The 26,841-nt window shown below is 49.2% G+C and overlaps 2 protein-coding genes across 2 annotated transcripts in view; both read left to right on the top strand.

Annotated features, from left to right (window-relative positions):
• Positions 1–5,109, top strand: part of Ca5a (carbonic anhydrase 5A) — a 28,235-nt gene extending 23,126 nt beyond the window's left edge. Inside the window, exons 6-7 of the mRNA XM_075977970.1 lie at positions 3,115–3,270; positions 4,201–5,109. Of these exons, the coding sequence (XP_075834085.1) occupies positions 3,115–3,270; positions 4,201–4,362 (318 nt within the window). The 3' untranslated portion in view covers positions 4,363–5,109. The remainder of the gene's footprint in view (positions 1–3,114; positions 3,271–4,200) is intronic.
• A 7,546-nt stretch (positions 5,110–12,655) lies between these two features.
• Positions 12,656–26,841, top strand: part of Slc7a5 (solute carrier family 7 member 5) — a 34,475-nt gene continuing 20,289 nt past the window's right edge. Inside the window, exon 1 of the mRNA XM_075977492.1 lies at positions 12,656–13,288. Coding sequence (XP_075833607.1) covers positions 12,751–13,288 — 538 coding nt within the window. The 5' untranslated portion in view covers positions 12,656–12,750. The remainder of the gene's footprint in view (positions 13,289–26,841) is intronic.

Raw genomic sequence — 26,841 nt, 5'->3', positions numbered from 1 at the left:
GCGAGACGTGGGGTTTGGGACGTAGTTCTAGCCCAAATCATGCTAAGTCCCCTGAAAATAACCCACTGACTCTAGGACATAAAAGGACTTTAAGACATGAAAGGCCCAGTCTTGGAGGGCCCCTCAAGCTAACAAGTAGAAGACACTCAAGGACCTCTTGTTCGTGGCTCTCCATCTGCAAGTTTAGGACTTCTAGGAGATTGGGTGTGTGGCAGAGAGCCTCAGTCAAGATATCCTCGGTCCAAGGCCCTGGATCTGCCAGGAAACTGTGTGGATTTGAGCCGGTCACTTAACTTCTCAGGGCCCCAGTTTCCCTATTTATGAGATTTGGATATTGAGAGTGGATATATGGGGGCCTTGTTACCCAGATGGACGTGTGATAGGCACAGTGTTGGTCTTAAGTAAGTGGGTTGGGTCCGCGCCCAGCTGTGGCGTGGCTGAAGAGTCCAGAAGGCTCGTCTACTGTTGTCACGGGGTGGGTAGGTAGGGCTGTGGCCCAGGACAGGATGTCTCCAGCAGCATCACTATACTCAGAGCTGTCTAAGATGGACTTGAAGAGTGTTCCTACCTTGGGGAGCTTGTCAGACTTTAAAAGGCTTGAAGCATGGTGGCTCTAGGGAGGATGGGAGAGGGAGGGAGGAGGTGGGGGTCAGGTGGCCTTGGGCTCCAATCCCAGCTCTGTGGCTCGTCTGTTCAGTAAGCCCTCCGTGAGGATGGTTCGCTGCAGCTATGGAACTACTCCCTTGGGGTTCCCCAGCCGAGAATACAGTGTTCTTGCTCAGGCAGGATGGGCTAGCTGGGGTCTGGGACCTAGACCTTGGACCCTAGAGCTAGGGACTCAATCAGCAGGATCCCTGACACCCGGCTTCCCCAGGCTGGCTGGGATTGCGTGAGCATACACCATCCTGCCCAGCTTTCTCACGTGTGTTCTGAGGGTAGAGCTCACGGTCTCCAGCTTGCCAGGCAAGCTCTGTCCTGACTGAGCCACCCCTCCAGCACTCTTTGCTTTTGCGCTTCAGTCACTAATTGTGACCACACCACATTCTTGGCGTTCCTCAGGTCCCTCGGACTGCTTCTGCCTCAGGACATTTGCAACAGATAGAAACGCATCACAGACTGTTCCTTGGTGCCTTTCCTGTGTCTTTCCTCAGATGTCACCCCACTAGGCCTCTGGGACCATGCCTGTCAGAATACCCACTGCCTCCCATCTCATCCTGCTCCCCTAATTTGCTAATTTTCTCCATCACAAAGTCCCCAGTGCCAAGTGCTGATGCTTATTTACCCTGTGTGAGCTCCACAGAAGGAAGTAATCCTGTTCACTTTTCTGCATCTGTACCTATGACACCCAAGGCGAAGCTAGGCTCACAGGGGCTCAGACAAACACTAGTAAATGCATGTGTGCATGCATGAATGAGCAAACAGACGGTGACGTCCCATGAGAGCTTATAAAGGCTTTATGAAACCCAGGAAGCAAGCAAACATCAACTGTGAACACGAGGCCTGAGGCAGAGCCAAGCTGACTCCTACTGTCTTAAGAGGAGGGCAGAGAGCTTGAGCAGCTGTGGGGCCAACCACCTGCTCCCTATGAGAGAGAAGAACACGAGGCTGGGTGGGGGAGGGTCCTGCAGCATGTACAGTTTTAGAGTCAGGCTGCTTGAGGGAGACAGGCAGTTGTTTTAAAACTAAGATTGGTTAGTGCAGCCACGGTTGAAAACACATGTTTTTGGGTCCTTAAATTAAAAACAAAAATGTCCATCTGATCCAGCAATCTCGGATATGGATATAGACCCTGATAACTGAAAGTAGCCGTGAAATAAACAGCTCCTACCCCATCCCATTCCGGAAGTATTCTTTAAGATAACCAAAAGGGAGGAGCAGGCCAAGTATCCAGCGTGGGTGAATGCAAATGAAACATGGGCCAGCCACATGGTGGATGCTTTTCATTAGGCCATAACACAGAAGGACATACAGAACATCCTGGCTCACATAGGTCAACTTAGCACTCAGGAGGTGGAGGCCGGAGGATCAGGAGTTCAAAATTATCCTTGCCTAACATAGAGATTTTGAAGACACCCTCGGCTCCATAAGACCCTGTCTCAGCCCGGTGTTGTGCCTGTGTCTTAATCCCAGCACTCAGACTGGAGGCAGAGGCAAGCAAATCCCTGAGTTCAAGGTCAGTCTGGTCCAAGGAGTGAGTTACAGGACAGCCAGGGCTACGTAGAGAAACCCTATCTCCAAAAACAAAAACAAAAAACCCATAACAAACAAGCAAAATGGGGAGAGAAAGAAAGTCAGGAAGAATGGTTGTTCTAACACTTGCTGTGCCTCGGGTAGACCCTAAGGACACAATGTCCATTGAAATAAGTCAGGCACGAAGACAACTGAAAAGCCATTTATGGACGCACAGGTCTTTAATCCCAGATCTCTGTGAGTTCGAGGCCAGTCAGGGCCACATGAAGGAGACACACTGATGTCCATGGGTCTCCAGGTTTAGAGTCAGAAAGTAGACTGTGGTTTCCAGAGGTCAGGGAAAAATGGGAGTCAGTGTTTAGTGAGGCAGGGAAAGTTCTGGAGATAAATGTGGGTAATGGCTACATGATGTGAATGTCTTTAATACCCAAAATTGCACACTTGAAAAATGGCAAAAAGGGCCATACATACATACATACATTCCCAGCCAAGATATATATAAAGGCATAATTTTTTTTAAAATATTTATTTATTTATTATGTATACAATATTCTGTCTGTGTGTATGCCTGAAGGCCAGAAGAGGGCACCAGACCTCATTTCAGATGGTTGTGAGCCACCATGTGGTTGCTGGGAATTGAACTCAGGACCTTTGGAAGAGCAGGCAATGCTCTTAACCGCTGAGCCATCTCTCCAGCCCCCATAAAGGCATAATTTTAAAGAGAAATATAACTATTTGGTAGGAGTCCCTATCTTGTAAAGAATAATCATCTTTTTCTTTCTGTTTCCACATACAACAATGGTGGCCATGTAGCCGTTCTTCCATATGCTTGTTTGGCCATCAGAGCCGTGGAAAGATTGAGAGGCACTCAACCTCTTCCTTATTATGTGGAACCCCTGACAGGGCTGTGATTCTTGTTCTCAGGATACACAGGTGGCCGTGGGCCCCTTTGACCCGTCAGAACTGCTGCCTGCCTGCCGGGATTACTGGACCTACCCTGGCTCCCTCACCACCCCGCCCCTAGCTGAGTCAGTCACCTGGATTATCCAGAAGATGCCCATTGAGGTGGCTCCAAGCCAGGTGAGCGCTGCAGCCGAGTCACAGTTCCGAAGGAGGTCATTTTTACCTCCGTCTTCATCAGGGTGTCGTGGCAGGGCATCACCAGACTCCATCCTCCGGCACATCTCTGGCATGTGCAGTGGAGGTCTGAAGTCACATCTCGGGTACCACGCACCTTGTGTTTGGAGACAGGCTCTCTCATTGGCATTAGGCTGGGCTGGCTGACTAGCCCCGGGATCTCTCTCCCCAGCCCTGAGAGCTGAGACTGCATGAGCACACCATCCATGCCAGCCTTTTTCACATGCTTCCCGAGGCTGGAACTCAAGGCGAGTGCTTTACTGACTGAACCACCTCCCCAGCCCCATTGGCACATTGCAGATGTTCCTGAACAGCTAGAAGGATTTTCTGTTTGCATGGGAGTCCTTGAGTATAGGGCCCCGTGATCACACTAGGGGTGTCGATGGGGCTAGCAAACAACATCTTCCTTGAGGTCCAGGTGTGGCTATTATCCTAATGACACATAGCTAGTGTGCCTGGAAAAGTCCGTGTAAGAACAAAAGTGATACCAACTTGGACCTGAGTTCTTGCCCATCTCATCACAGGAGTTCAGTGGGAGGTGGGGGTGTATATCATGGCACATGGCACACAAAGGACTCCTTCCCTACCTGTGTGGCTCACTCCGTGGCTGACAAGTTGGTGCTTGGGGCTGGGCCTCAGTACCCTTCTGTGGCCTTTCTATGGGGCTGCTGGGATTCTGTCGTGACTGTGGGCTCTCCAGTCCCAACAAGATGGCAGCTACAGTGCCGCTAACGGACCTTCTGGGGTCACTGGCCCATTATACTGTGTTGTGTTGGTCACGTAGGGACACCTGTGATTCAGTGTGGGAGGGGACACCTGGCACCTGTCTCCCCCAGGCTGGCCTCAGCTCACTCCGGCTGCCCTCTTTTCCAGCTGGCAGCATTCCGCACGCTCTTGTTTTCCGGACGTGGTGAGGAAGAAGAGGCAATGGTGGACAACTACCGCCCACTCCAGCCCCTCCTGGACCGGGAAGTCCGTGCGTCATTCCAGGCCACTAGGGTGGGAACGTCTGCAAGGGTAGGCAGAACGGAGTGAAAACGAGGTGTGCACTTTGCAGGGGTGTCATGTGACGTGACACCGGGATTAAAAAGAAGATGAAATCATTACTCCAGTCAACCCACTTTTTCTGTTGCAAGTAAGGTAAATACTTGAAAGAAACTGAAGGAACAGGGCTGGGGGGACAGCTCAGCCTACAAAGAGCTTACCTGAGGCCATAAGAACCTGAGTTCAGATCCCCAGTATCTGCCCAGAAAAGGTGTGCATGGAAATCTCAGTGTGGTGATATGGAAAGTGGAGGCAGGGGATCCCTGGGAGCCTGCAGGCAGCCAGCCAGGACTGTGTCATAAAATTCCAGAGAAGTCTTGTCTCAAACAAAATGTGGAATGTATCTGAGGACCGATGTGACGACCTCTGACCTGCACATGCCAAAAGTGCATATTTGCATCTGTATACACATGTGCACCGAAATACCCAAATCATTCACATGTGTATGCGCGCGCACACACAAAGAAACTTAAGCTCATAGGGTAGAACCCTGTGGCCATCTCAGGAGACCCAAGACAGGTACAAGATGGCCTTCAAGACGGAGCAAGTTGCCATAGGTGGTGGCTCATTCCTTTAATTCCAGCACCAGAGAGGCAGGGGGTGGGGAATGGATCTTTGTGAGTTTGAGGCCAATGGTTTACATAATGAGCTCTAGGACAGTCAGGGCTACATAGTGAGATCCTGTCTCAAAAACAAAACAAAATAAAAAAACAAAAGCAACAAAATCCTAAACAAATTAAAAAAGACTGAGCGAATCACCTACACTCAAATTGTTTTGTCTGGCTTCTCAGCTCTGTTCTCTCCTCTTCTGTGCATCATGGCTAGGGCATCTAGAGTCCTCAACAACACAGATGGTGAGACCAATATCTTCTTCTTCATTGTCAAACTCAGGGTCCCTCTAACACATTATGGCAGGCTTGAAGAACCCCAAGTCCATCCATTCAGAGTTCAGGAAGACCAACGCTGTAGTCAGGGTGTGAGCAAGGCCCATTCTTTCTAGAGGTCCTGGAGAGAACCAGTATACAGCCCCAGGCTGGTAAGGAATTTATCCTCCTCCTCCTGTGATCTACCCCTACCACCTCCTTCCGGAAAGAGCCCTCATGATTATCTGGCATCCACACACAACCCAGGATGAATTCTTCATAACAATGTCTTTCATCCCATCGCAGAGTCCCTGAGGCCAAATCACACATCCTTAGGGTGAAGATTAAGACATGGGTGTCTCTGAGGAGCGTGGTAGTCCTCCCCTCAGAGCCCTTGAGTCCCTTGACATTCAGGAAGGGAAACGGTATAAAGAGGACCTTGAAAAGGAATACCTGCCTTCGCCACCAGATTGCGCCTAGACACCCCTCTGTTGTATGCCCTTCGTGTATGTTGTCTGCTCTACTTTACTGGGAAAAAAAAAACAGATGGCATGTTCACCTTCCAGGGCCTGGACTGTGTTTCCGGATGCCTCACCTGGTTGTGGGGCCAAGGAGAAAGAAGTGCCTTTAGCAGGGTACACGACCTCACTTTGCTCCACTAGCCAAGTGACCATGGTGACCTGGGGCCTCTGTGATGACCTCCCTAAAAACATCACCTCACATGGCATCCTGGCCTCCAGCTGCCTCACCCTGCTCCACCAGACTGAGCCTCCAGTTTCCTGCCTGGGATTCTCCACCCTCAGATGGCCCTGCAGCTTATCACTTCCTGGGTCTCTGGCAATGGTTCACCCTTTGTCACAGTCTGGGCCTTATCCCTACTGTTTCTTCTTGTGACCTCTCAGCCCAATGGACCCAGTGTGTCCTGGGATCCATCTCTCTCTGTTAGCCTTCATGATCAGCCTCTGAGGAATCAAACTCCAGTGGAGAAAAGACAGTTCTGCTGAGTCTCTAGAAGAGCCCTTGGCATATCACAAGACCCTCAGTGTTTATTTCACAGAAGAACGGGAGCTGCCGCCTGTGCCTGCACCTGCTCTTTCCACCACAGAGGTGAGCCTGCGCACATCACACGGCATCAGGAAGCCAAGAGGATTGCCAGGCTCGGAGGCATCACCTGCGCTCTGGATCAGGACTGCTTGAGGCTCCACCACCTCTTCCAGGTGCCAACAGGGCTCTTTTTTTTTTTTAACTGTTTGCTTGCTTGGAAGAAAGAAAATCCCTATCCATATGGTAGTTATTAGTTTCATGACATTAATTTTTTTCCCTCAGGTAGAAACACAGTTCAACAAACAACCTCCTCGTGCTGGCTTCACACAACCCTTTACTGCCAGGCGCACAATGAAAATCAGCACGGAAAAACAAGCAAGCACTAATCTGCTTCCCAAGGCACACTGTGTTTTACTGGGGAAAATAAAGAATAAATATGTATTCTGGTCCACAAATAGCATGCCAAATCAAAGAGAGCTTGTGTAGCCCCTGGGTTTACTTTGGCAGTGGTTTATTCCTCTCCCACCCAGCGCTTCCTATGGTATCAACAACATACAGCCAGACAGTGTCCTGGAGTAACTACAGAGAAGAAGCAATCTGGGCTTCCTGACACACTTCCCCGTGCAAGAGCAGTGTAGATGTCAGTGCGCATCTGTGACCAGGGCAGTAGTAGCTGGCCCAGGTGCAGCGAGTACCTGAAGGCCACCCTTGACTTCCAGGCACTTTGAGTGTCTTGCTGTCGTGGCTAGCAGCAGAATACTAGAGGGCCAAGTGACTCTGTCAGCTCAGATGTGACACAAGAGGGGAAGTGATCTTCGTATCTTCAACTGGCACCCAATATCCATTCTTGAAACTTAAGGAAAGCCAATCATTCTCAAGTCCCTAGTGAAGGATCTTCAACCCACATGAACAAATGGCTCCAACAAGAAAAGACCACATGTAGACATATCTGACATCCTGGTCATGCGTGAGAGTGAACACCCATAACTGTAGCACATGGGGTGCTGGAGCGGGGGTCTCATGTTTAAAATTACCTGTCTGCTCTCTGTTTCCCCAGGGCTGAGGTTTCAGGTGAGCATCACCATGCTCAGCTCTTCGTAAAGATGAAACCCAGGTCCTCAAGCTTGCATGTCCTGCCCTCTGTGCATCATACAAGGGAAAAGGCAGCATCAGTGAGAGAGAAAGTCCTGAAGTCTAAACGCAGGCATAAAGCTGCTTCCACTGGACCAGACCTAAGGCGCTTGGACCTCGGGTTCTGCGAGCAAGAGGCCTCTTTTGTGGTGTGCCAGGAAATGCGACTGGGACCCAGCTCTCAAGATTTGAGCTTGGAATGAGCCAGAGAGAGGAGCCATGTGTTAACTGTCCATAGGCAACCATTGTCATGGGGTCTCTGAGGCAGAGAAGGCAAGATGGGGGCACCTACGGAGAGGGAGGGGCTTAGCTCCACTGTGGCCACCATGTCACATCCAGCAAGAACTCAGGCAGGATCCTGTGGCGACTCTTTTCTCTGAAGGTACGGATGCCTTCGTCTCTGAAAAACATTCCCCTTTGTTAGCTATTTTTAAAAAGCCCTGTTAGCCGGGGGACACTGATACACTCCCAGGAAGAGGACTGAGCCTGGACACATTGCTACAAAACTACAAACAAAATGAGAGGAAAAGGCTTTGATATCAGCCCTCAAAGGCGACTCAAAGGGCAAAAAACAAAGGAGACTCCCTCACAGGCCTGAGCGCTCTGTCCAGAGCCCACACACGCCATTGTCTCCAGACTATCTGGCTCAGCTTTGAAAGTTCAAGGCTCTCTCCTTGGCTCTTGTGTTATTTTCTCTAATTGTAAGGATGCAAATGTGTGAGAACTCTGGCTGGGTCCACGTGAGGAGGCCACACTAGACCAGTCTCCCAATACCATCTCCTAGGAACAACAGACAGTCTCCTCAGCATGCCCACCCCTGTGCCTACTCTGCAGCCCATCGTGTGACCTGGGTCATCACCCTCTCCCAGCCCCAGAGCATGTATGGCCATCGAAGGGACCCGAGAGTAACTTCTCCCCTTGCTGGATACCCATTCTTTCTTCCCCCGAAGTGGTGTCCTTGGGGAAGCCCTAAAGGTCTAGGTTGTGTCTACATCCAGCTATGGTCTGTGGTCAGTGGGTACTGCACAACTCAAGACATGTCCCTCTGTGGACAGCTGGGCTGTTACGCCTGCCATCATAGCCCCGTTTGACACTCAGAGGCCCCTCCACGACAATGGCTCCTACATCCACCCAGGGCCACAGACAGACTTAGGGATGCCTGCCCTCTTCAGCTCCTACTCACCGTGTCTAAGGAATCAGTGAGGGCCTGGCAGTGGGACACCGAGATCATCAACCCTTCCAGATCCCTGCAGTTTCACGCAATGTGTCATGCCCTGACCAGTCTCCCCGACTTTCGACTTAGCCACTGTCCTTCCTCTCCCTGATCTCACCAAATCAGGGGAAGTGTCAGTGTGTGTGGTTGTGAAGCAAACATAATCCTTTAGCTTCCCTGTTCCAGAGACTTCTTGTGGTACAGGGTTAAGCACTTGTTTCTCTGAAAGAGTCATTAAGAACTGGGGCTGAGAGCTGGAGAGATGGCTCACTGGTTAAGAGCATTGCCTGCTCTTCCAACGGTTCTGAGTTTAATTCCCAGCAACCACATGGTGGCTCACAACCATCTGTAATGAGGTCTGGTGTCCTCTTCTGGCCTGCAGACATACACACAGACAGAATATTGTATACATAATAAATAAATAAATATTTAAAAAAAAAAGAACCAGGGCTGAGTGCGCTCAGGGCGTTGCGGTTCTTTGGGAAAAGGGCCCGTCCTATGCACCCGCTCTGTGGTTTCCTTGCAGGTCTGAGCACCTGCAGTTGGGGTTTCAAAAATCACTAGTGAAGCCAAACAGAAAGAGGCTCACAGAGCCTAGAGACCCAAGAAGGTCCAGCTATCTTCTCATGCAAGGCACACTAGGCTCCAGACACTCCGCACACCGACCATCTCCACTGAGGGAGACAGAGCTGCTGGAAGGCGTGTGCTGTCCCAGCTCATGTGTACCAGTGTCCACTCCCACTGCACAGAGACAAACGAATGGCCTGGTGGAAGGACAAGCAGAGGCTGCCGTTGACAGAGGCCGTGGATGCTCACATTCACCTCAAGCGTGTGGCTAGCATTGTTCCGGAAAAAGCCCTTCTTGCCAGCTTTTTTGCCATCAAGAATCTGGAGAGGAAAGAAAAGAAAGGAAGAAAAGGTGGCTGGGGTGATGATAGCTCAGTTGGTAAAGCGTTTGCCTTGCGGGCAGGAAGACCTGAGTTTAATCTCTCAGAGCCCATGTTAAAAAAGAAAGGGATGAAAGGAAGGAAGGAAGGAAGGAAGGAAGGAAGGAAGGAAGGAAGGAAGGAAGGAAAAAGAAAGAAAAGCCAAGTGTGGTGACACAGGCTTCTAATCCCAGTGCTGGGGAGGCAAAGCCTGGCAACCCAGAGGGCTCACTGGCAAGGCAGCCTAGCCCACTCAGCAAGCTCCAGGCCTATGAGAGATCCTCTTTCAAAACATAAAGATTTTGGGGGAGGCACAGAGGTTAAGAGCACTTTTTGCTCTTGCAGAGAATTTAGGTTCAGTTCCCAGTACCCATATGGTAGCTCATAACCATCTGTACCTCTAGTTCAGGGAACCCAATGCCTGCTTCTGTCCTCTGAGGGTGCCAGTCACACACAGGGTGCACACATGCAGGCAAAACACTCATCCACATAAAAAAATAAATCTTAAAAAATGTAAAAAAATGAAACAAGGAGAGGGTTACAAAATGGCTTAGCAGGTAAAGGTGCTTGCAGCCAAGCCTCATGACCCAAAATGCCACGTACGACTAGGGTAGGAGAGGGCAGCCAGGCAGCACAGGTAGGAGGGAGTAGCTGGAACCTGACTCTTCCCACCCCTTCTTCTATGAAGGACATTGAGGGGTCTTGAGAGAGTCTGACCAAAGCAGAACAACATCCTGTCAGCTCTGTAAGAATACTCAACACCCTTTCAAATCCATTACCGACCAGCTGAAGAGCTAGCCACTAAGATATGCGCTGTTCCTGAATCCACCAGTAGATGGCACTCCTGGAAAAGATTTCAGAATCCTAGCCGGTGGAAAAGGAGTTAGGGCGGAGAGAGAGAGATAATTGATGAACACCAAAGCTGCCCTGCAGGAAGAAGGCCCTACACAACACCGTGAAAAGCAGCAGGGAAGGAGACACAGCCATGGGTCTTGGGAACATTCAATGGACCTGGTTACCCTTCCTAGAAAGGACCACAGCAGCTTCCCAGGACCTCAATTCCCAGGCACCAACCCTCCCGACTGTATCAGGGCACAAGTTTCCCCTCTGCCTTCCCTGTTGGTGCTAATTCTTTCTTGGAACTCCAGACCCAGAAAAGCCATTTGAACCTGCCTGCTTGCCCCCGTGACCACCCTTCTTGGCTTCTTGTATGTCCTTGGCTTAATTATGGCTGTGATTTTACAGGTCTAGGGACTACTGCTACCTCTGGCTCACACCAAAGCTCCCCCACGGCTGTTGTACAGAACCTAGCTACTGTGACCGGGAACGGACAAGGGTTAGCCACCCACAGGTGAAAAGTGGGCAGCTTGCTGGGCTTGAGGTCAGAGGCCACGAGGGTGCACTTCCAGGGCAGGCAAGCTAACACACCTGCAAAGCCAGTTTCCTCGTTTACAAAGCGGCTCTGAGAGTTGCCACATGTCCTGTTAAATTAGGAGCTGCACCTTAGCAATGCCTCAGTGAGCCGGTGGTCTGCTTCTGACTTTCTGAAAGGACCCTGTAAGGAACGAGGGAGCCGGGAGTGGGAGTGCACGCCTTTAATCCCAGCACTCAGGGCTGGAGGCTATGAGTTGAGGCTAGCCTAGTCTACAGAGAGAGTTCCAAGTCAGTCAGAGCTGTTACACCGAGAAAGACTGTCTTGAGAAAAAAACAAAAACAGAAGGAAAAAAAAAGAAAACAAAGAAAAGAATGGGAGGAGCAAGTTTCTCAACCGTCCCAAAGCCACCAACTTGGGCGGGCTGTAGTATGGCATGTTAATGTTAGTGCGACCTTTTAGCACCTTGGCTGCTCAGGCCACAGAGATTCCAGTTTGTCATTGATGTGTGTGCCGGACATACTGGAATGGGGTGTGGTGGGCACTCCAGAGACCTGCCTTGGAGTCATTTACTAAACACCCTCTGGACATGGGCTTCAGAGGAGAGCTTCCTGGTTGCGGCTATAGATGCAGAGATGGCCAGAAGTTTGACATCTTCATTGGTCAGGTCTCCGGAGTGAGGAAGCCAGAGGTATCTGCTTGGCAGATTAGACTGGAAAGTGCACCTGGCTCTCATCCTCACAGGTCTGAAGACTCTCCTTGAAGTAAGGCCCCTCCCTTACCCTGGCTTCTGCTTGTTTGTGAGTTTCCCTGAGGACCCGTTGGAACAGAGAAGAGAATCCTAGGTGAAAAGGTAGTCATGGGGCTTCCCGGTCTGACCTTGACCAGTGACTGGAATTTTCCCAGGACACCGGTCAGCTCAAATCACCATGCCCTGCAACTGGGCGGACGGTGGTGACATTCTTCTCTGACCACTTTGCCCCCAAAGTCCTCTTAGCTAAGATTTCCTAAGAATGACAAGCTAAAAGCCCTCTCACCCTACAGCCTGCCTTTAAAATCCCTACACAGATTTGGGGGGTTTCTCTTACTAGGGTGTACCGTCTTCCAAAGCTTGCTTCTCCAGGTTGGGTGTACCACTAGGCACGCTTCTGACAAGACTCTCCTTGGGATCAGAAGGATATCTAAGCCCGGGAATGGGCTGTTCCCATCCTGGCCTGTTTTTCCCTGCTTCCTGAGCTGAAGGGTCACTCCAACCTGCCTCGTTTCCCCAGGCTGGACCATATCTGTACCCACTCCCCACCTCCCAGAGGCACTGGCTGCGCAGACTGGAGGGAGCGGAGACAAGTTCCCTCTTGGTCCCAGCCAGGCAACGCCTGGATTCCCTGCAGGTGGTGGGCACGCATCCTGTACCACCCTTCCGGTACTTTGACCCCTGGCGAGTCCTCTGCACCACTGGCTTCACCTGGGGCAGAAAGAGGCAGGAGAACCACACCCTTACAGTCCGGGCCCCCAGTATCCCGCACAGAGAGACTTGTGAGGACCTGTGCTCCCCACGCGCGTCTCCAGTCAGAAGCTCCCGCGCCACGCGCTCTAACAGGCCTGAGGGCGGGGCCGCGGAGGAGGCGGGGTCACGAGGAAGGAGGTGGGTGGAGCTTTCGCGGACCGACCAACGGCGACGGTGATGGGCGGGGCCCGGCGAGTGAGTAACGGCGAGGATAAAAGGCAAGGCAAAGAGGCTGGTTAAGGGCGTAGACACGATTCTCTGTACGCCGAGAGCGGCTCGGCCGCGCGCACGCCGGGCATCCAGGCCGAGCCGGGAACGCCGAGAGCATGGCCGGCGCGGGCGCGAAGCGGCGCGCGGTGGCTGCCCCTGCGGCGACGGCGGAGGAAGAGAAGCAGGCGCGGGAGAAGATGCTGGAGGGGCGGCGCGCGGACGGAGAGGACTCTGGGGGCGAAGGCGTGACTCTGCAGCGCAACATCACACTGCTCAACGGTGTGGCCATCATCGTGGGCACCATCATCGGCTCGGGCATCTTCGTTACGCCCACGGGCGTGCTCAAGGAGGCGGGCTCGCCCGGGTTGGCGCTGGTGGTGTGGGCTGTGTGCGGTGTGTTCTCCATCGTGGGCGCGCTCTGCTACGCCGAGCTGGGCACCACCATCTCCAAGTCCGGTGGCGACTACGCCTACATGTTGGAGGTCTACGGCTCGCTGCCCGCCTTCCTCAAGCTCTGGATTGAGCTGCTCATCATTCGACCCTCCTCGCAGTACATCGTGGCGCTGGTCTTCGCCACGTACCTGCTCAAGCCGATCTTCCCCACCTGTCCAGTGCCTGAGGAGGCAGCCAAGCTCGTGGCCTGCCTCTGCGTGCGTAAGTAGGGGCCCGGGCCCGGGTCCGGGCTGGAAGGGGCGGGCGAGTGCCGAGGTCCCTGTCCCTACAGTTCATCCCGCGTGCCCACCCCAGCATCTTCCGTCTCTCTCAGCAGTTTCAGGCTAAAGGCACAGGTTCCCGTAGCCACGTGCGTTTCATTAACTCATATTCACCGTGTCTACACTTTCGGGTCAGCCCTCGCGAGACCTCAGTGGGTGCCGCGGCGGGCGTCCCTCTTCCCGACCTGATTATGAATGATACAAGAAAAATACTCCCTATCTCTTTCAAAGCACCACGTGGAGTGTGTGTGTCTGTTTCCTGTTTCAGCTTCAATCGCTGACTGGTTACTAAGAGGGAAATTGCAGTAAAAAAAAAAAAAACAACCCTTACGTTCTTCAGACTGGCCTGTGGGGAATTAGTGCTTGGGCTGACGCATGAGAAACGGTAGCAATAAACGTGTGTGGTAGTGAAAGCTGCTTGCTCATTAGAACTGAGCAGCAAAATCCTATATAAAGACTGCCAATCAGTAAAGGACTGGCGCTTAGCTGTAGACAGTCTGTGGATGGGCTTGGGGCTCCCAAGATGTGCCAGGTAACAGCTGCTGAGTGTAGGCCTTACAGAACTCATAGGTCAGGAGGGATTGTTTTCTGCTTTCTAAAAACAGTTGGGAGATTTTGCATGGGGGGGCGATGTGATCGTTTGAAGCAAATGCCAGCTGATGGGGGGGGGACAACCTGGAAATCATGCTGCTTTTAGAATTTACAGATGAGTTCATTCAGCAAAGACAAATTTATCTGTTTGCCTGGATAATGGACACAAGGAGAGGGTGCCAGGGCAGCAGGGCCACACTTAAAGTTTGGGGTTTTGAGGCATGGAGGTCACGGTCGGCACTGGGGCAATGCTTGTTGGCACTTTGGTGTGAGTGAGACTTGTCCCTTGTTGTGAGTTACAGAGCATTCAGGCGTGCTCTTCAGTTCTGAGACCTCCGCTCTGCTCTGCGGTGCTGGGCAGAGACTGACGGTGATCACGATAAGGTCTCCATGGTCTCTGCTCTGCGGTGCTGGGCAGAGACTGACGGTGATCACGATAAGGTCTCCATGGTCTCTGCTCTGTGGTGCTGGCCAGAGACTGACAGGGATCACGATAAGGTCTCCACGGTCTCCATGCTGTTTGCTTGCTTCGTGTGTCAAAAAAGAAATGGTCATAGTCACGGTTGGTCAGCAAAAGCACTGGGCTGGCCAGGAACAGCCTTGCCTTGGAACAGTGTGCATCACTGCCCTTGTTGGGTCAGAATTTGAACTATCCAGCTTTCACCATTAATTGGAATTACTTGGCCTTTAGGCAAGATAGGGAATGGCACTGGTATCTTTAGCGTTTTTTGTTTGTTTTTGAGACAGGGTCTCACTATGTAGCCCTGGCTGGCCCACAACTTGCCTCTTTCTGCTTCCCACGTGCAGGGAGTAAGTGTGTGCACCACCATGCCAAGTTGGCACGGGCATCTTTAATTAAAGAACTCACACTCTGATCAGAGTGGACATAGAAAGCTGATTTCTGCTTCTGCAGATCCTAGTGAACTGTAGGAAACGATGCTTGCCCACGGGAGGCAGGGAGGGTGAAGGGTTTGCAAAGGTCCTCTCTTTTAAAGATGTTTTTCATGTTTCATTTTGCACACTGGTGGCGGTCAGATGATACTTTATCGAATCAGTTCTTTTCTTTCCACCACGTGAGTCCCTGGGATGGAACTCAGATCTTCATATTTGGCAACAAGCCCGTTTATTCTCCGAACCATCTTGCTGGCCTAAATGCCTTCTTTCTAATAATAATAATAAAAAGCTGGCAGTGATGGCACACGTCTTTAATCCCAGCACAGAGGCAGGCGGATCTGAGTTCCGGGCCACGCGAGCCTGGTCTACAGAGCTCCAGGACAGCCAGGGGCTACACAGAGAAACCAAATAAAATAACGTGGATGGATAATTGTTTAAATGTTGAACTTCTGTAAACATGAGCTCCACCTTACTGTCACTCCCACCCTGTGGCTAATGGTAAGGTCCCAGTTTGATCATCATAGACCTTTTTTTTTTTTTTTTTTTTTTGGTTTTTCGAGACAAGGTTTCTCTGTGGCTTTGGAGCCTGTCCTGGAACTAGCTCTGTAGACCAGGCTGGTCTCGAACTCACAGAGATCCGCCTGCCTCTGCCTCCCGAGTGCTGGGATTAAAGGCGTGCGCCACCACCGCCCAGCTCATACACCTTTTTAAGCCTGCGGGGACCCAGCATGTTTCAGCTCTTCAGGAAAGCTTCATTTAGGGTTCTAACAAACTTATGCAGCATTTGGGAGTTTCGAAGTCTTAAGGATGAACTGGGTGGGGGGGTGGGGGCATGATACGAGGGGTGGGGGGGGATAGTGAGGAGCTAGTGCCTTCCATGGAGCCTGCAGCAAGTCACTTTCTCAAGGACTTCTTTTGTGATCCAAGGGTTTGGTGGGGTTTTTTTTTGTTTTGTTTTGTTTTGTTTAAATTAAAAAATTATGTATATGAGTGTCTTGTCTGCATGTGTGTCTATGTACACCTGTGTCCATTGCCTGTGGAGACCAGAAGAGAGAGTTATAGACAGCTGTAATCTACTATCTGCGTGCTGGGGATTTTGAACCCCAGTCCTCTGGAAGAGCACCCATTGCTTTTAACTATTGATCCATTTCTCCAACCCCACGACACAGGGTTTTTAAAAACCATCTTATGTAGCTTTCTTACAATCCTTTGTGGCTGCTATGGGTAGAACCCTCTGGGAGGTTCTAGAATGGACATCCCATGGCCTGAGTTGGAGTGCCAAGGTGAGACCTGTCAGTCATCCTCTGTCTGCTCACTTGGCCTTCACTTGATAGGTGCTGCAGACAGTTCTTTTTCTGTGAACCACAGCTGTGTGTCTGCCGCTGCCTTCCAGTTGGAATGAGGGTTCTGGGCTCCCACAGGAGGGCCTCATCTATGCCTGCTTAAAACAGGCAGAAATCTAGAAAGGGAGCTAGGCTTGGGGAGGCAAGAGGACCCCTAGTGGAGGCCAGAAGGGCTGGAAAGTCTTTCAGGGCCTGGGTGTTGGCTGGGGAGGCTTGTACTCTTGAGTATATGCCAGTGAGTGCTTGTTCTTTCTGGAGGGTGCTTCTGGGGAATGTAGCGTTGCGTTCCCTGGTTTCCATGCCTTGGGAAAGTCCCTGAGGCAGCACCAGGAATCAGATTTTAGAGCAGAGGTCTTGTTTCTGTTGCTCGCGGTGCTTGTCTTTCCACATGTTTCCTTTATCCAGTTAAGACTGTATTGGAAAATGACTTGACGTTAGCCTAGAGTAAACCCACTCATGGTAGAGGTAGATGCCATCTCCCTTACAGTGAGCCTGGATCCCGCCCTGTATCCTTGGTCCTGATGTGGGAAACCTGGTGAGGAGTCTGTCTGTCTGTCTGTCTTTCTTTCTTTCGGGAGTTTTTTTGTTTTGTTTGTTTTGTGGCTTTTTTAGACAGGGTTTCTCTGTAGCTTTGGAGCCTGTCCTGGAACTAGCTCTTATAGACCAGGCTTGCCTCAAACTCACAAAGATCCACCTGCCTCTGCCTCCCGAGTGATGGGATTAAAGGCGTGCGGCACCACTGCATGGGCGAGTGTTTCATAAAGATGAGAAGACTTGCTGTCCACATTTTCTGGATGGCCATGTGCCTGTATGAGAGAGGCCTGGGCTGTGTGGCTTGTTCTTGCCTAAACGAAGCTCAGTAGCTTGCGTAGTGTCAAGTTGACTTGGAGCCCAGTGTCTTGGGTAAGTTTGTACTGCGACGAACACAACACCGTGACCAAAAGCAACTTGGAAGAAAAGAGGAAAAGGTTTTATTTCATCTTAACAACTTGTAGTCTGTCATTCAGAGAAGTCGGGGCAGGAACATAGAGGCAGTAAATTGGTGCAGAAGCCATGGAGGAATGTTGCTTACCTATTGGTTCTTTATGGCTTGCCCAGCCTGCTTTTTTTTTTTTCTTTTTTTTTTTTTTGGTGTTTCAAGACTGGGGAACCTGTCCTGAAACTCGCTCTTATAGACCAGGCTCGCCTTGAACTTCCAGAGATCTGCCTGCTTCTGCCCCCAAATGCTGGGATTAAAGGCTTGTGCCACCACTGCCCAGCTCCCGGCCTTTTTTTTTTTAATGGCATCCAGGACCACCTGCACACCATGGCACACACCCCACCTCCCCACGCGAGCTGCACCTTCCCATATGAGTCATTCACCAAGAAAATGCATGCATTATAGTCTTGCCTCCAGGCAGCTCTTCTGTGGTATTTTTTTCGATTCAGAGTCCTTCTACCCACATGACTCTAGCTTAGTGCCTGGATTTGTCTTGTTGCAGAATTCTACAAACTGGAGCTGAGATTCTGTCTGAGCTGGGATTTATCTAATCTCAAAGGGCCTGGGCTGTCTGTGCTGAGGTGCGCAGGAGTGTAGCAGCCTAGACTCCAGAGCTACACAGGCTCTGGGTGTGGCCAGTTCTCTCTGGAGAGAAGCCCCTAGAGGAAGGAGTCTGAGCAGGCTCACTGTTTCTCTGCCACTAGTCTCTTTTCCCAGACTCGTGAGTATGAAGGTTGTGGCCCACAGACTAGTCTGCAACATCCTATCCTTTTCCTGGCTGGGTGGAGGATGGGACCTTACCTGCTAAAGTTTGATCTCAGGTGACTGGCTGGCCTGGACTCCCCAGTGCCAGGAAACTCACTACTCCTAACTCTCCACTAAATAGTCGGGCAGGACTTTCTTAGCTGGCATTTGCCTGGGGACCTGTAACCTGAGTTGTTTCCCACCTGGTATCAGATTAGAAGCATTGCGTTTCTGATTGGAGAACTCCACAAGGACCCTCTGAACCTCCACTTGTAACTCTGTAGAATTAGGGTCCATCCTGCCTGGGTGTTGGTGGAGAGTTTTATTTAGCGTGCACCACCGTCACACGGGATCCAATTGTCATCTTCTGTGCTCTGTCCCATGTATCTGCACTCTCTTCCCATGGAGCAGCCCCACTTCTGCATTGAGAGAAGGGAGAAAGAATCTCTGGAGGATGTCAGCAGCCTCCTTTCCTCTGAAGCTTGGGCTGCAGGGCATAAACTGCCCATGGTGGGTCTGGGTGAAGAAGTGTAGACTCCCGCTCGACCCTGCCTGGGTTTCCGATGGCCATTGGGCTGGCTAGGCTGTGCTGACCAGGTCAGTGGGTCAGCTGAGTAACAGCTAGAGAGGATGAGGATGGCCTGGCTTTTTGCCCTTTCTTTTCAAGTCACCTGCTGGTTTCTGCCCCCCCCCCCTCCCCCGCAAGACTGCCTCTGCTGTAGACCCCACTCCTCAGTCCTGGGTTGGAGTTTCTGGGCACTGCCTCTGCCATGGCTGGGCTGAGGCCAAGGCTCTGTTGTTCCTAAGGTGCCAGGGGCCCCAGTGTCTGGAGCCATAAGCCCAGTACTGCTGACGACAGCTCAGGAATTAGTAGCGAAGTCGGCTTTCCCAGCCAGACATGAAAATGCATGCACACTGAGCAGATGACACCCAATCACGGGATCTGGGGCCCAGACATGAATAGTTCACAGAACCTGTGACCAGGACAGGTGAGAAACAAGGCAGGCATTTAGGCATTAAAGCATTCTAGCCCTTGGGGGGTGGGCAGATTATGCCCAGGCCCTGAGGCACAGGTGAGGGCGAGCACCCTGAAAGTATTGCTTCTGGTGGCACATTCCTGGCCTCTGTGTATTTCCTCTGCTAATCATTCCCGTAGCTCACAGCTAGCTAAACTGAGTCAGGAGTTGGACTGGGAGCACCCAGCCACGCCTCTGGGCAGGGTCTGTGACCTGTTGTGTCGGGGCCCTGGGGTGACCTTGGTCACGACTTCCGGGAATCTATTCTGCTAGGGTAAGGATGCGGGCTGCTCAGAGTTTTTAGTAGAGGAAGTCCTGGAGGTTGATGTCTCCTCCTTATTCACCTCTGGGACACTATAGGAGTGACACAGCGCCCCCACTCAGCGAGACTGGTCCCAGAGCCTTGTGGATTGCTGGCCGAGGGAAGCTGCCTCAAGAACAGTGTTCCATGTCCCGGGTCTTACCCATTCTAGTCGTGCGTGCCAGCCTCTGATAGATTCCCCTAGACACTTTTGCTCCTTCCAGTGCCCTGACCCAAGCGGAGGACTCACACCCAGCAGCCCTTTTCTCCTAGCAGTGTTCTGAGCTGTTGCTTTCCAGGTAGCCAGACACAGCACATCTGTGTGCCACAGGGAGACGGAGAGCCTGAGATGTCTCATTCCTGAGCACCAGCCGTCACACCTGATAAATACCATTCATTGACTGGGTATGTTCTGTGCCGTGCCCACACTTTTCCTCTTCCAGGATTTGCTGCTATGCAAAGAATTAGCCGGATTTCCCATTCCAGTTCTCAGGAGCCTGGTGTGTGCAACCTGATCCACACTGAGTCATCTGACCTTGGGCCTGGCCAGCATCTGTCACTGCTAAGACCTCATGGTGTGGCAGCTGCTCGTGGTCAGTGAGAGGCCTGCCTTCAGCTGCAGTAGCAGAAGGGTCTAGTTCTCTGGGGTCTCATTAGCCTGGCTTGCGTGGGAGGATTCAGGGCCACAGAAATGGCCTGAGCCAGTACCTGACTCTGTGTCTTGAGCTGTGAGTCCCCTAGACTTGTGTGTGGCCCAGGGTGGGGTTGACAGTTCTCACGGCAAGGGTAAGGTAGAGCCTGCAGGGGCACACCTGCTGAGCGGAACAGTTTCCTAAAGTGCCATCTCCTGTCTTAGGTCGAAAAGAGGCAAAGAAAACTCACTCATCTCTGATTGGCAATCTCTGGTAATAAGTTTTTTAGGGAAGTGTGCCGAGTTTTACTCCATGAGGTTCTTAGCTCACTATCTACAGTGAGTTTATAATCAGCTTGAAAACTACAGGTAAACAAATTATGTCCAAAAGAACACAAGCTCCAGCAACTGCAGTACTACTAAGAAGTGAAGTTAGTGCTGACCATGATGCAACAGCCTTCTTAAATTTCTCCAAAATACCTTCAGCTGCTTTTGCTGCATCCAAATCTAATTTAGCCTTTTTCAATTCCAAAATGTCTTGACGTAATTTAGCCAAATCTAAAGATTCATTAGAATCATGCCAGATTCCCTCAGGATGTGTTTTAACTCTCCCAAACGATAACGCTTGCATTATACACAGACAAAGTGACACGGATCCATTCATAGTTAGCTTGACATCTCAGCTGTGCTCTGGTCTTTAGGCTGTGGAGCTCATCTCCCAGAGATTGTACCACATCAAACAAGGCACTCAGTTTTGTTCCATTTTTACATCTATATCTTCTTGTGTCTCCAATGTCATAGAAACATTCTTAGGTAATTGATTAACAAGCCCTGCATTTGAATAGACTGAGACAAAGCCACTGAAGCCACTGCAGTAGCAGTGAGCATAGCAACAAGAGCAGACATTCATGTTACAACTAATCCAGCAGCACGTTTCTGTCTGCTTAAAGCTTTCTTGATTTCTTCAATTATTTGTAACTCTTTGTCATCAAACCATGAATCATTTACATGCAGGCAGCATTACAAAGGAAGGTTGGCTGAGTGGTGGTGGGTACTCCTTTAATCCCAGCACTTGAGAGGCAGAGGCAGGTGGGTCTCTATGAGTTTGAGGCCAGCCTGGTCTACAAGTTAGTTCCAGGACAGGCTCTAAAGATACAGAGAAACCCTGTCTCAACCCCTCCCCCCCAAAAAAGAGGTTGTTTTAACACTTAATACATGGGTATGATCATCCACTTGACAATTAGTCAAAATGCAATCAAGACATGACACATTAAGCAATCATGGAGACTTTTACCTCTCCCATCAAAGGAACATAAGGCGCTTTGACACAAGCCAAACAGTTCCTTTCAGGGGGCAAACAGGTTTTGAAGAACTGGATTGTCCTGCCACTTTTCCTGTGGCGGCAGCAAGTTTCCAAATGTAAGTCTGTGAAAATTTTGTACTGGAATACCAGATTCCAGTTTATAGTCCTTGGTCTCAAGATTCTGCTGCAGACAAAGGATAAGAGCCACTATAGTCCTCTTGATTTCCAGATCAGTCTAGAATGTACTGTGATGTCCCTGTGATGTTGTACTTTAATGGGATAATGCCAGTCCGTCATCTCCACTCTAAAGTTCTGTTAGACTCTCTCAGTTACTTTGTGCATGAAGGTTACCGTTGAGGGGGTGAAGTATTAATTAGTCTTGAGCAAATGATGTGGTGGTGCTTTCCTGCCGAAGTCTATTCATGACAGATTGCTCGCAGACAACCACATTTTAAAAGTTTAAATTTTAAAATAAAATGCATATATGGTAACTGGGTATAGCCCTAACACTCTCTTTTCTATTATGTTTTTAATTGAGCCTTAAGACTCCCATGTGCCCTTTCAAAAGTCCTTTTCCCTGCATAGTACATCATCTCAAATCCCTGAGATGAGTTTGTTCCAGAGGCTGATATTGGGGTTTTAGCATCATTAGTTTAATGGCACCTAGACAGGAATTGCCATTTATTCAATGCATCAGTGACCAAAATCCCTGTGATGATTGTCAGAGAAATTCCCTTTTTATCTAATATTCCAGAGGGGGAACAGGGACGATATATTCATTTTTGTAATTACTTCCTGCTGACCTTAGGACATTGTTCTCAGGGCCCTGGAAGGCTAGAATGTCAAAGGCAATGGGGAACTTAGAAGCATCTGGTTCATAGACAACCTGAAAAGACAGCAATCACATTGGCTGGATTGGTCCACATCGGGCTTCAGCAAGTTCAGGACTCAAAGTCATTTGGAACAGGTTGTTATCGGCCATTGATGCTTGGATGTGTTTGTCCCCCAAGTGGGAACCTGGTGAGACAGATACAGAATGGGAACAGAAGTTATATTCATGGACTCATTTGAAAATTGCAAATGCATAGTCTCAATAATTAAGGAAGGGGAAGAGTCCCAATACCAGGAAAGAAAGAGAGAGAAAAAAAAATACCATAATCCTTTTACCTTGTGAGAAGTGGATCCAAGTTTTATAATTCTCTCCCTTTTCTGAAGTTTGTATGAATCTCCATTTTATAAAAAGCATAAAAGTTTTCGATATATTAGCATTATCAATCTGTACTGAAATCCATAGTGTAGACAAAGCAGGTAATAGGTATCCATAAAACAACAGGAGCAACTCCATCCTTGAGTCCTAGCAAAAACTACAGATTTGGGCTAAACAGCATGTAACCTATGTTCAGAAGACAACCAAAAGAAATCTAAAATCTTGAGCTTGTGACCCAAACAGTAAGCAGTCGTTGCTCTATTAGCTTGTCAGAACACTATTAATGTTAAACTCAAGTTTTGTAATCCTAGTATAATAATATTGTGGAAGGGGAAAGAAATCTTGTAATAATTTCTATATACATCTTAAGCCATTATTTCTTACAAATTGTATCTATATTTTTGAGAATATCCTCTCAGATCCATATAATCCAAGCTTTTATGCCTTCAGAGCCTTCTAATCTGTATTGATGTCCTCAGGCCTTTATATATTTTAGACCCTCAGAATTAATATAGACTCATGATATAAACATTTTATCCTATTATTAACCATCGTAGGAGCAGTGAGACTGCAGTTTCCATTTTTTGGATCACAGACATAATGTTGACAGTTTTGGGGTTTTTTTTTTGTTTGTTTTTTCGAGACAGGGTTTCTCTGTGGTTTTGGAGCCTGTCTTGGAACTAGCTCTGTAGACCAGGCCGGTCTCGAACTCACAGAGATCCGCCTGCCTCTGCCTCCCGAGTGCTGGGATTAAAGGCGTGCGCCACCATTGCCCGGCTCAATGTTGACAGTTTTTAAGAAACATGTCTGAACTTCTCTATGGAAGTCTGAATAGCTAAGAGCTTTAGCTTGTCATTTCATGGGAGGTCAGTCATATAGAACCGTGTAACTCAGAGGGTTGCAATATGATGATTAATTAATACTTGTATTTAGGACCTCAGTCTTCCTTCTTTAGAGAACATGATCCCATTATTAGCATAACTACTCTGCAGTGACGAATACCAGGCTTGCTAATGAAGAAAATCAACCAAATCAACCAGAATTAACATGGTAAAATCTCCAGCGTTTTTTTTTTGGTTTTTCGAGACAGGGTTTCTCTGTGGTTTTGGAGCCTGTCCTGGAACTAGCTCTTGTAGACCAGGCTGGTCTCGAACTCACAGAAATCCGCCTGCCTCTGCCTCCCGAGTGCTGGGATTAAAGGCGTGCGCCACCACCGCCCGGCTCTCCAGCGTTTTTATAATTTCCTTTTAAACTCAGCATTGCTCATAGACAAATTCATTTTCCTACTTTATTTCACTCTCTTGTTTGTGCCCTTATCCTTCTGACAGCATGCAAATCTCCATCAATGTCTCCTTCTGATTTCTTTAAGTGGTCCAGAATATTGCATAGATAACATTTCAAACAAGAGCCAAAATATAATATATATATTTATGTATGTATGTATCACAATAAAAATAACTTAAATATGCATTGATATATAAAAACCTGTACCAGTATGAAACTTTTTTTAATTCTTATATTTATTTATTATATATACAATATTCTGTGTGTATGTCTGCAGGCCAGAAGAGGGCACCAGACCTCATTACAGATGGTTGTGAGCCACCATGTGGTTGCTGGGAATTGAACTCAGGACCTTTGGAAGAACAGGCAATGCTCTTAACCTCTGAGCCATCTCTCCAGCCCAGTTTGAAACTTTTGAAACTAGCAGTTTTCTTTATCTTAATCCCGATGACAAATATTTGTAACCCATCAGATCTAAATGACTAAAACTCATTTTTTTTTCCTGTGGAAACGAAAGCACATTTTCCCCCCAAACATCGTGCATCTTTGACTTTTAGTTTAAAATCAACGCTTCCCAAAGTGTACAGGTTGGTATGAGTCAACATTTTTTTCAAGCAGTATCAGGACAGAGAAGGGTTAAGATGAGAAACTACTGGCCAGCAGAAGAGACCTTGAGTGTTATCACAGTGAAGAAGAACTTGGCTTAGAAAAGAAAAGGGGAGCAGCGCTGGTGGGCACAGAGTGTCCTTGACTGCCAGGATTCCTGAAAAATAATTTGATAACTTCTCCAGCCACGATCTCAGATTCTCTGTTTCATATTCATGCAGTTTTTCAACTGCAAGCAGTCAGTTGTCTGCCGCCCCGTTCTCATGAGCATGTCTTTCCAGAGTCACTGCTCTGCCCAGCTCAGCCTGTGCACACACCGCCTTGAAGGAGTGGGGTGGCCCTTGCCGTACTTCTCCGTTGAGAAGTTTTTCTTCAGGGCCCAAAGTTTTGGAACTTATGCAATAAAAATGTACAGGAGGCTAGAGGCAGAGGCTGCCTGCCTCATGTCTAGGATAATGAAGAAGATTGATAGACATAATGACAAACAGGTACTGGTACCACTTAAGCTTTTCAAAGACACAACACATAAAACAGAACAGCAACATAGTAAAAGTCTAAACTCAGACAAAGAGTGCTCATTCATTCACATGCCTTTTTAAATCTCTAGACTCACACTCCCTTCCACAGGAGCCTGGGGCACATATCCTTTACACATTAAAACTGAAGCAATTGCTGTTGTCCTTCCTCAGTGCCCCTAACCTTTGAAATCTCTATAAGGAATGTTCAAACTCTAGAAATTGAGGCAGTTGTTGATGCTTTACCTTAGCATCTCTGGCTTTTAAAGTATTGCTAAGTAAACGTAGTACAAAGAACTGTTTACCGGTTCCTTGGTCTGTAGCTACTTTTTATACGTATACTCAAGTTACTTCTTATTTACACTATTACTCGATTACTTCTTATACTTTTCTCACACTGCGCAGCCATCCTCTTTTGTATGTAGACCCGTGCATCTACTTACCTTTGTATTTACATCGCAGAGCTCCCGGTGAAGCTCGCCATAGAACTAACTCCCTTTTACTGAGTGCCCTTTTTCACCCCACGGCGACCATCACGTTGGTGTCCTGTTGTTCCCCCCACCCCCCGCGCCCAACTCCATACTTGGCACCACTCTGTCAGAGCCCACTCCGGTCGAAATCTGCTGGGGGTTCCCTTGGAGGGAGCGCTGAGCTGAGGAAATGTTTGATAAAGAGAAATGAAGACAGAAGCATAGGATAGACCTGGAGGACCGAAAGTTAATACCAAACAGTCCCGAGTTTATTTCTCAGGCATCATATATACTACAGGCAAAAGGCAGAACAAAGAACAGTACAGCAAGCTATCCACCCCCCTGCACTGTCCTTGAGAGGAAGTCCAAGCAGGTGCATTATCTTATTCAGCTAAGCAACTTCGAATCTCTAACGAGGAGTGCCTCTGGCTGGCATACATCAACCCAAATCTTAATAGGAAAAAAGTGTGCTCTTTCTATGGGCTAACACAGCCTGACTCAAAGTTACTGGGAGAAGCAGAGCAAGCAAGCTTGAACTCAAATGACTTCAAGTCAGAAATGACTCCAGATGGAAACTGAGTCACACGTGCGCTCCCACAAATCTGTTATTAAGAGCTACATCCCCCGCCCCCGCTCTAACACACACAGGTTGCATGCATCCTTGTGACACTTGAATGTAACCTGACATTCAGCAAGTTTATCATAGTGTTTGCTGCCATCTGCCATCTACGCTTCAAATATCCAGACACACACACAGACCCCTGCAGCTAGACTGCTCTAGTACTGCATTAGGGACATCAAGGTTAGTCCTATGACAGGCTGTGGTACTTAGGGGTCTGGGTGCCTCCTTCCCCATGAACTGCTGTGTGCTGGAGCAGGTCTGACTCGCTTTTTCCTGATAGTTTCACCCATGGAGGAATTGGGGGTGCCATCTGTAGATGTGTGAGTCTCTGCACTTAGCTGGTGGTGAGGAGCCCTTATCACTTCATACACAGCTTCGTTTCTGTGGATACTCAGCATTGCAGGGATCAGATTAAAAGGGCCACAAAGCCCGTGGCATGGGATTTAAGCCATATGGTAGTAGTTGGGGCTTTGCTTGTGGAATGGGCAGCAGAGGCTTAGAGGCGTTAGGTATGCTATGGAGGCCAGACAGCCTTTTGGAGCTGCCAGGAACCCTTCAGACCTCTGCCTTGAGAAGTCTTAGGAAGTCGCTGGGGGTGAGTGGGTGTTTTCCTCAGCCCAGGACTTAGGTGTTAGTGAATTTCAGTTTATTAAGCTGATGTTTTCTGGCCCATTGAAAAGATATGCCAGGCCTGTTTGAACAGTCTCTAGTTCCTGCACCCCTGGAATTGTATTTGGTTGGCTAGTGCTAAGTGTGTGCTTGGGGTATATGAGGTCTCTTTACCACCCCCACAGCAAGAGAAAGGTAATGCAGAAACCACATAGACTTGAGCCTGAGGGCAGAGCACGGGAATTAGAACATGTGCAACCAGCCTGCTAGTCACCATATCCATAGAACATTGGAGACTCCACAGCAGAACTGTCCTCTGCCAAGACATATGCTTGTCACCCATCCGAGTGACAGCCTATGCTGGAGTTGCCTCACACCA

Source organism: Microtus pennsylvanicus, chromosome 6 (assembly GCF_037038515.1).
Source record: "Microtus pennsylvanicus isolate mMicPen1 chromosome 6, mMicPen1.hap1, whole genome shotgun sequence".
Classification (NCBI taxonomy): domain Eukaryota; kingdom Metazoa; phylum Chordata; class Mammalia; order Rodentia; family Cricetidae; genus Microtus; species Microtus pennsylvanicus.
Note: the sequence above shows the minus strand (reverse complement) of the source record. Positions and strands in the feature narration are given on the sequence as shown.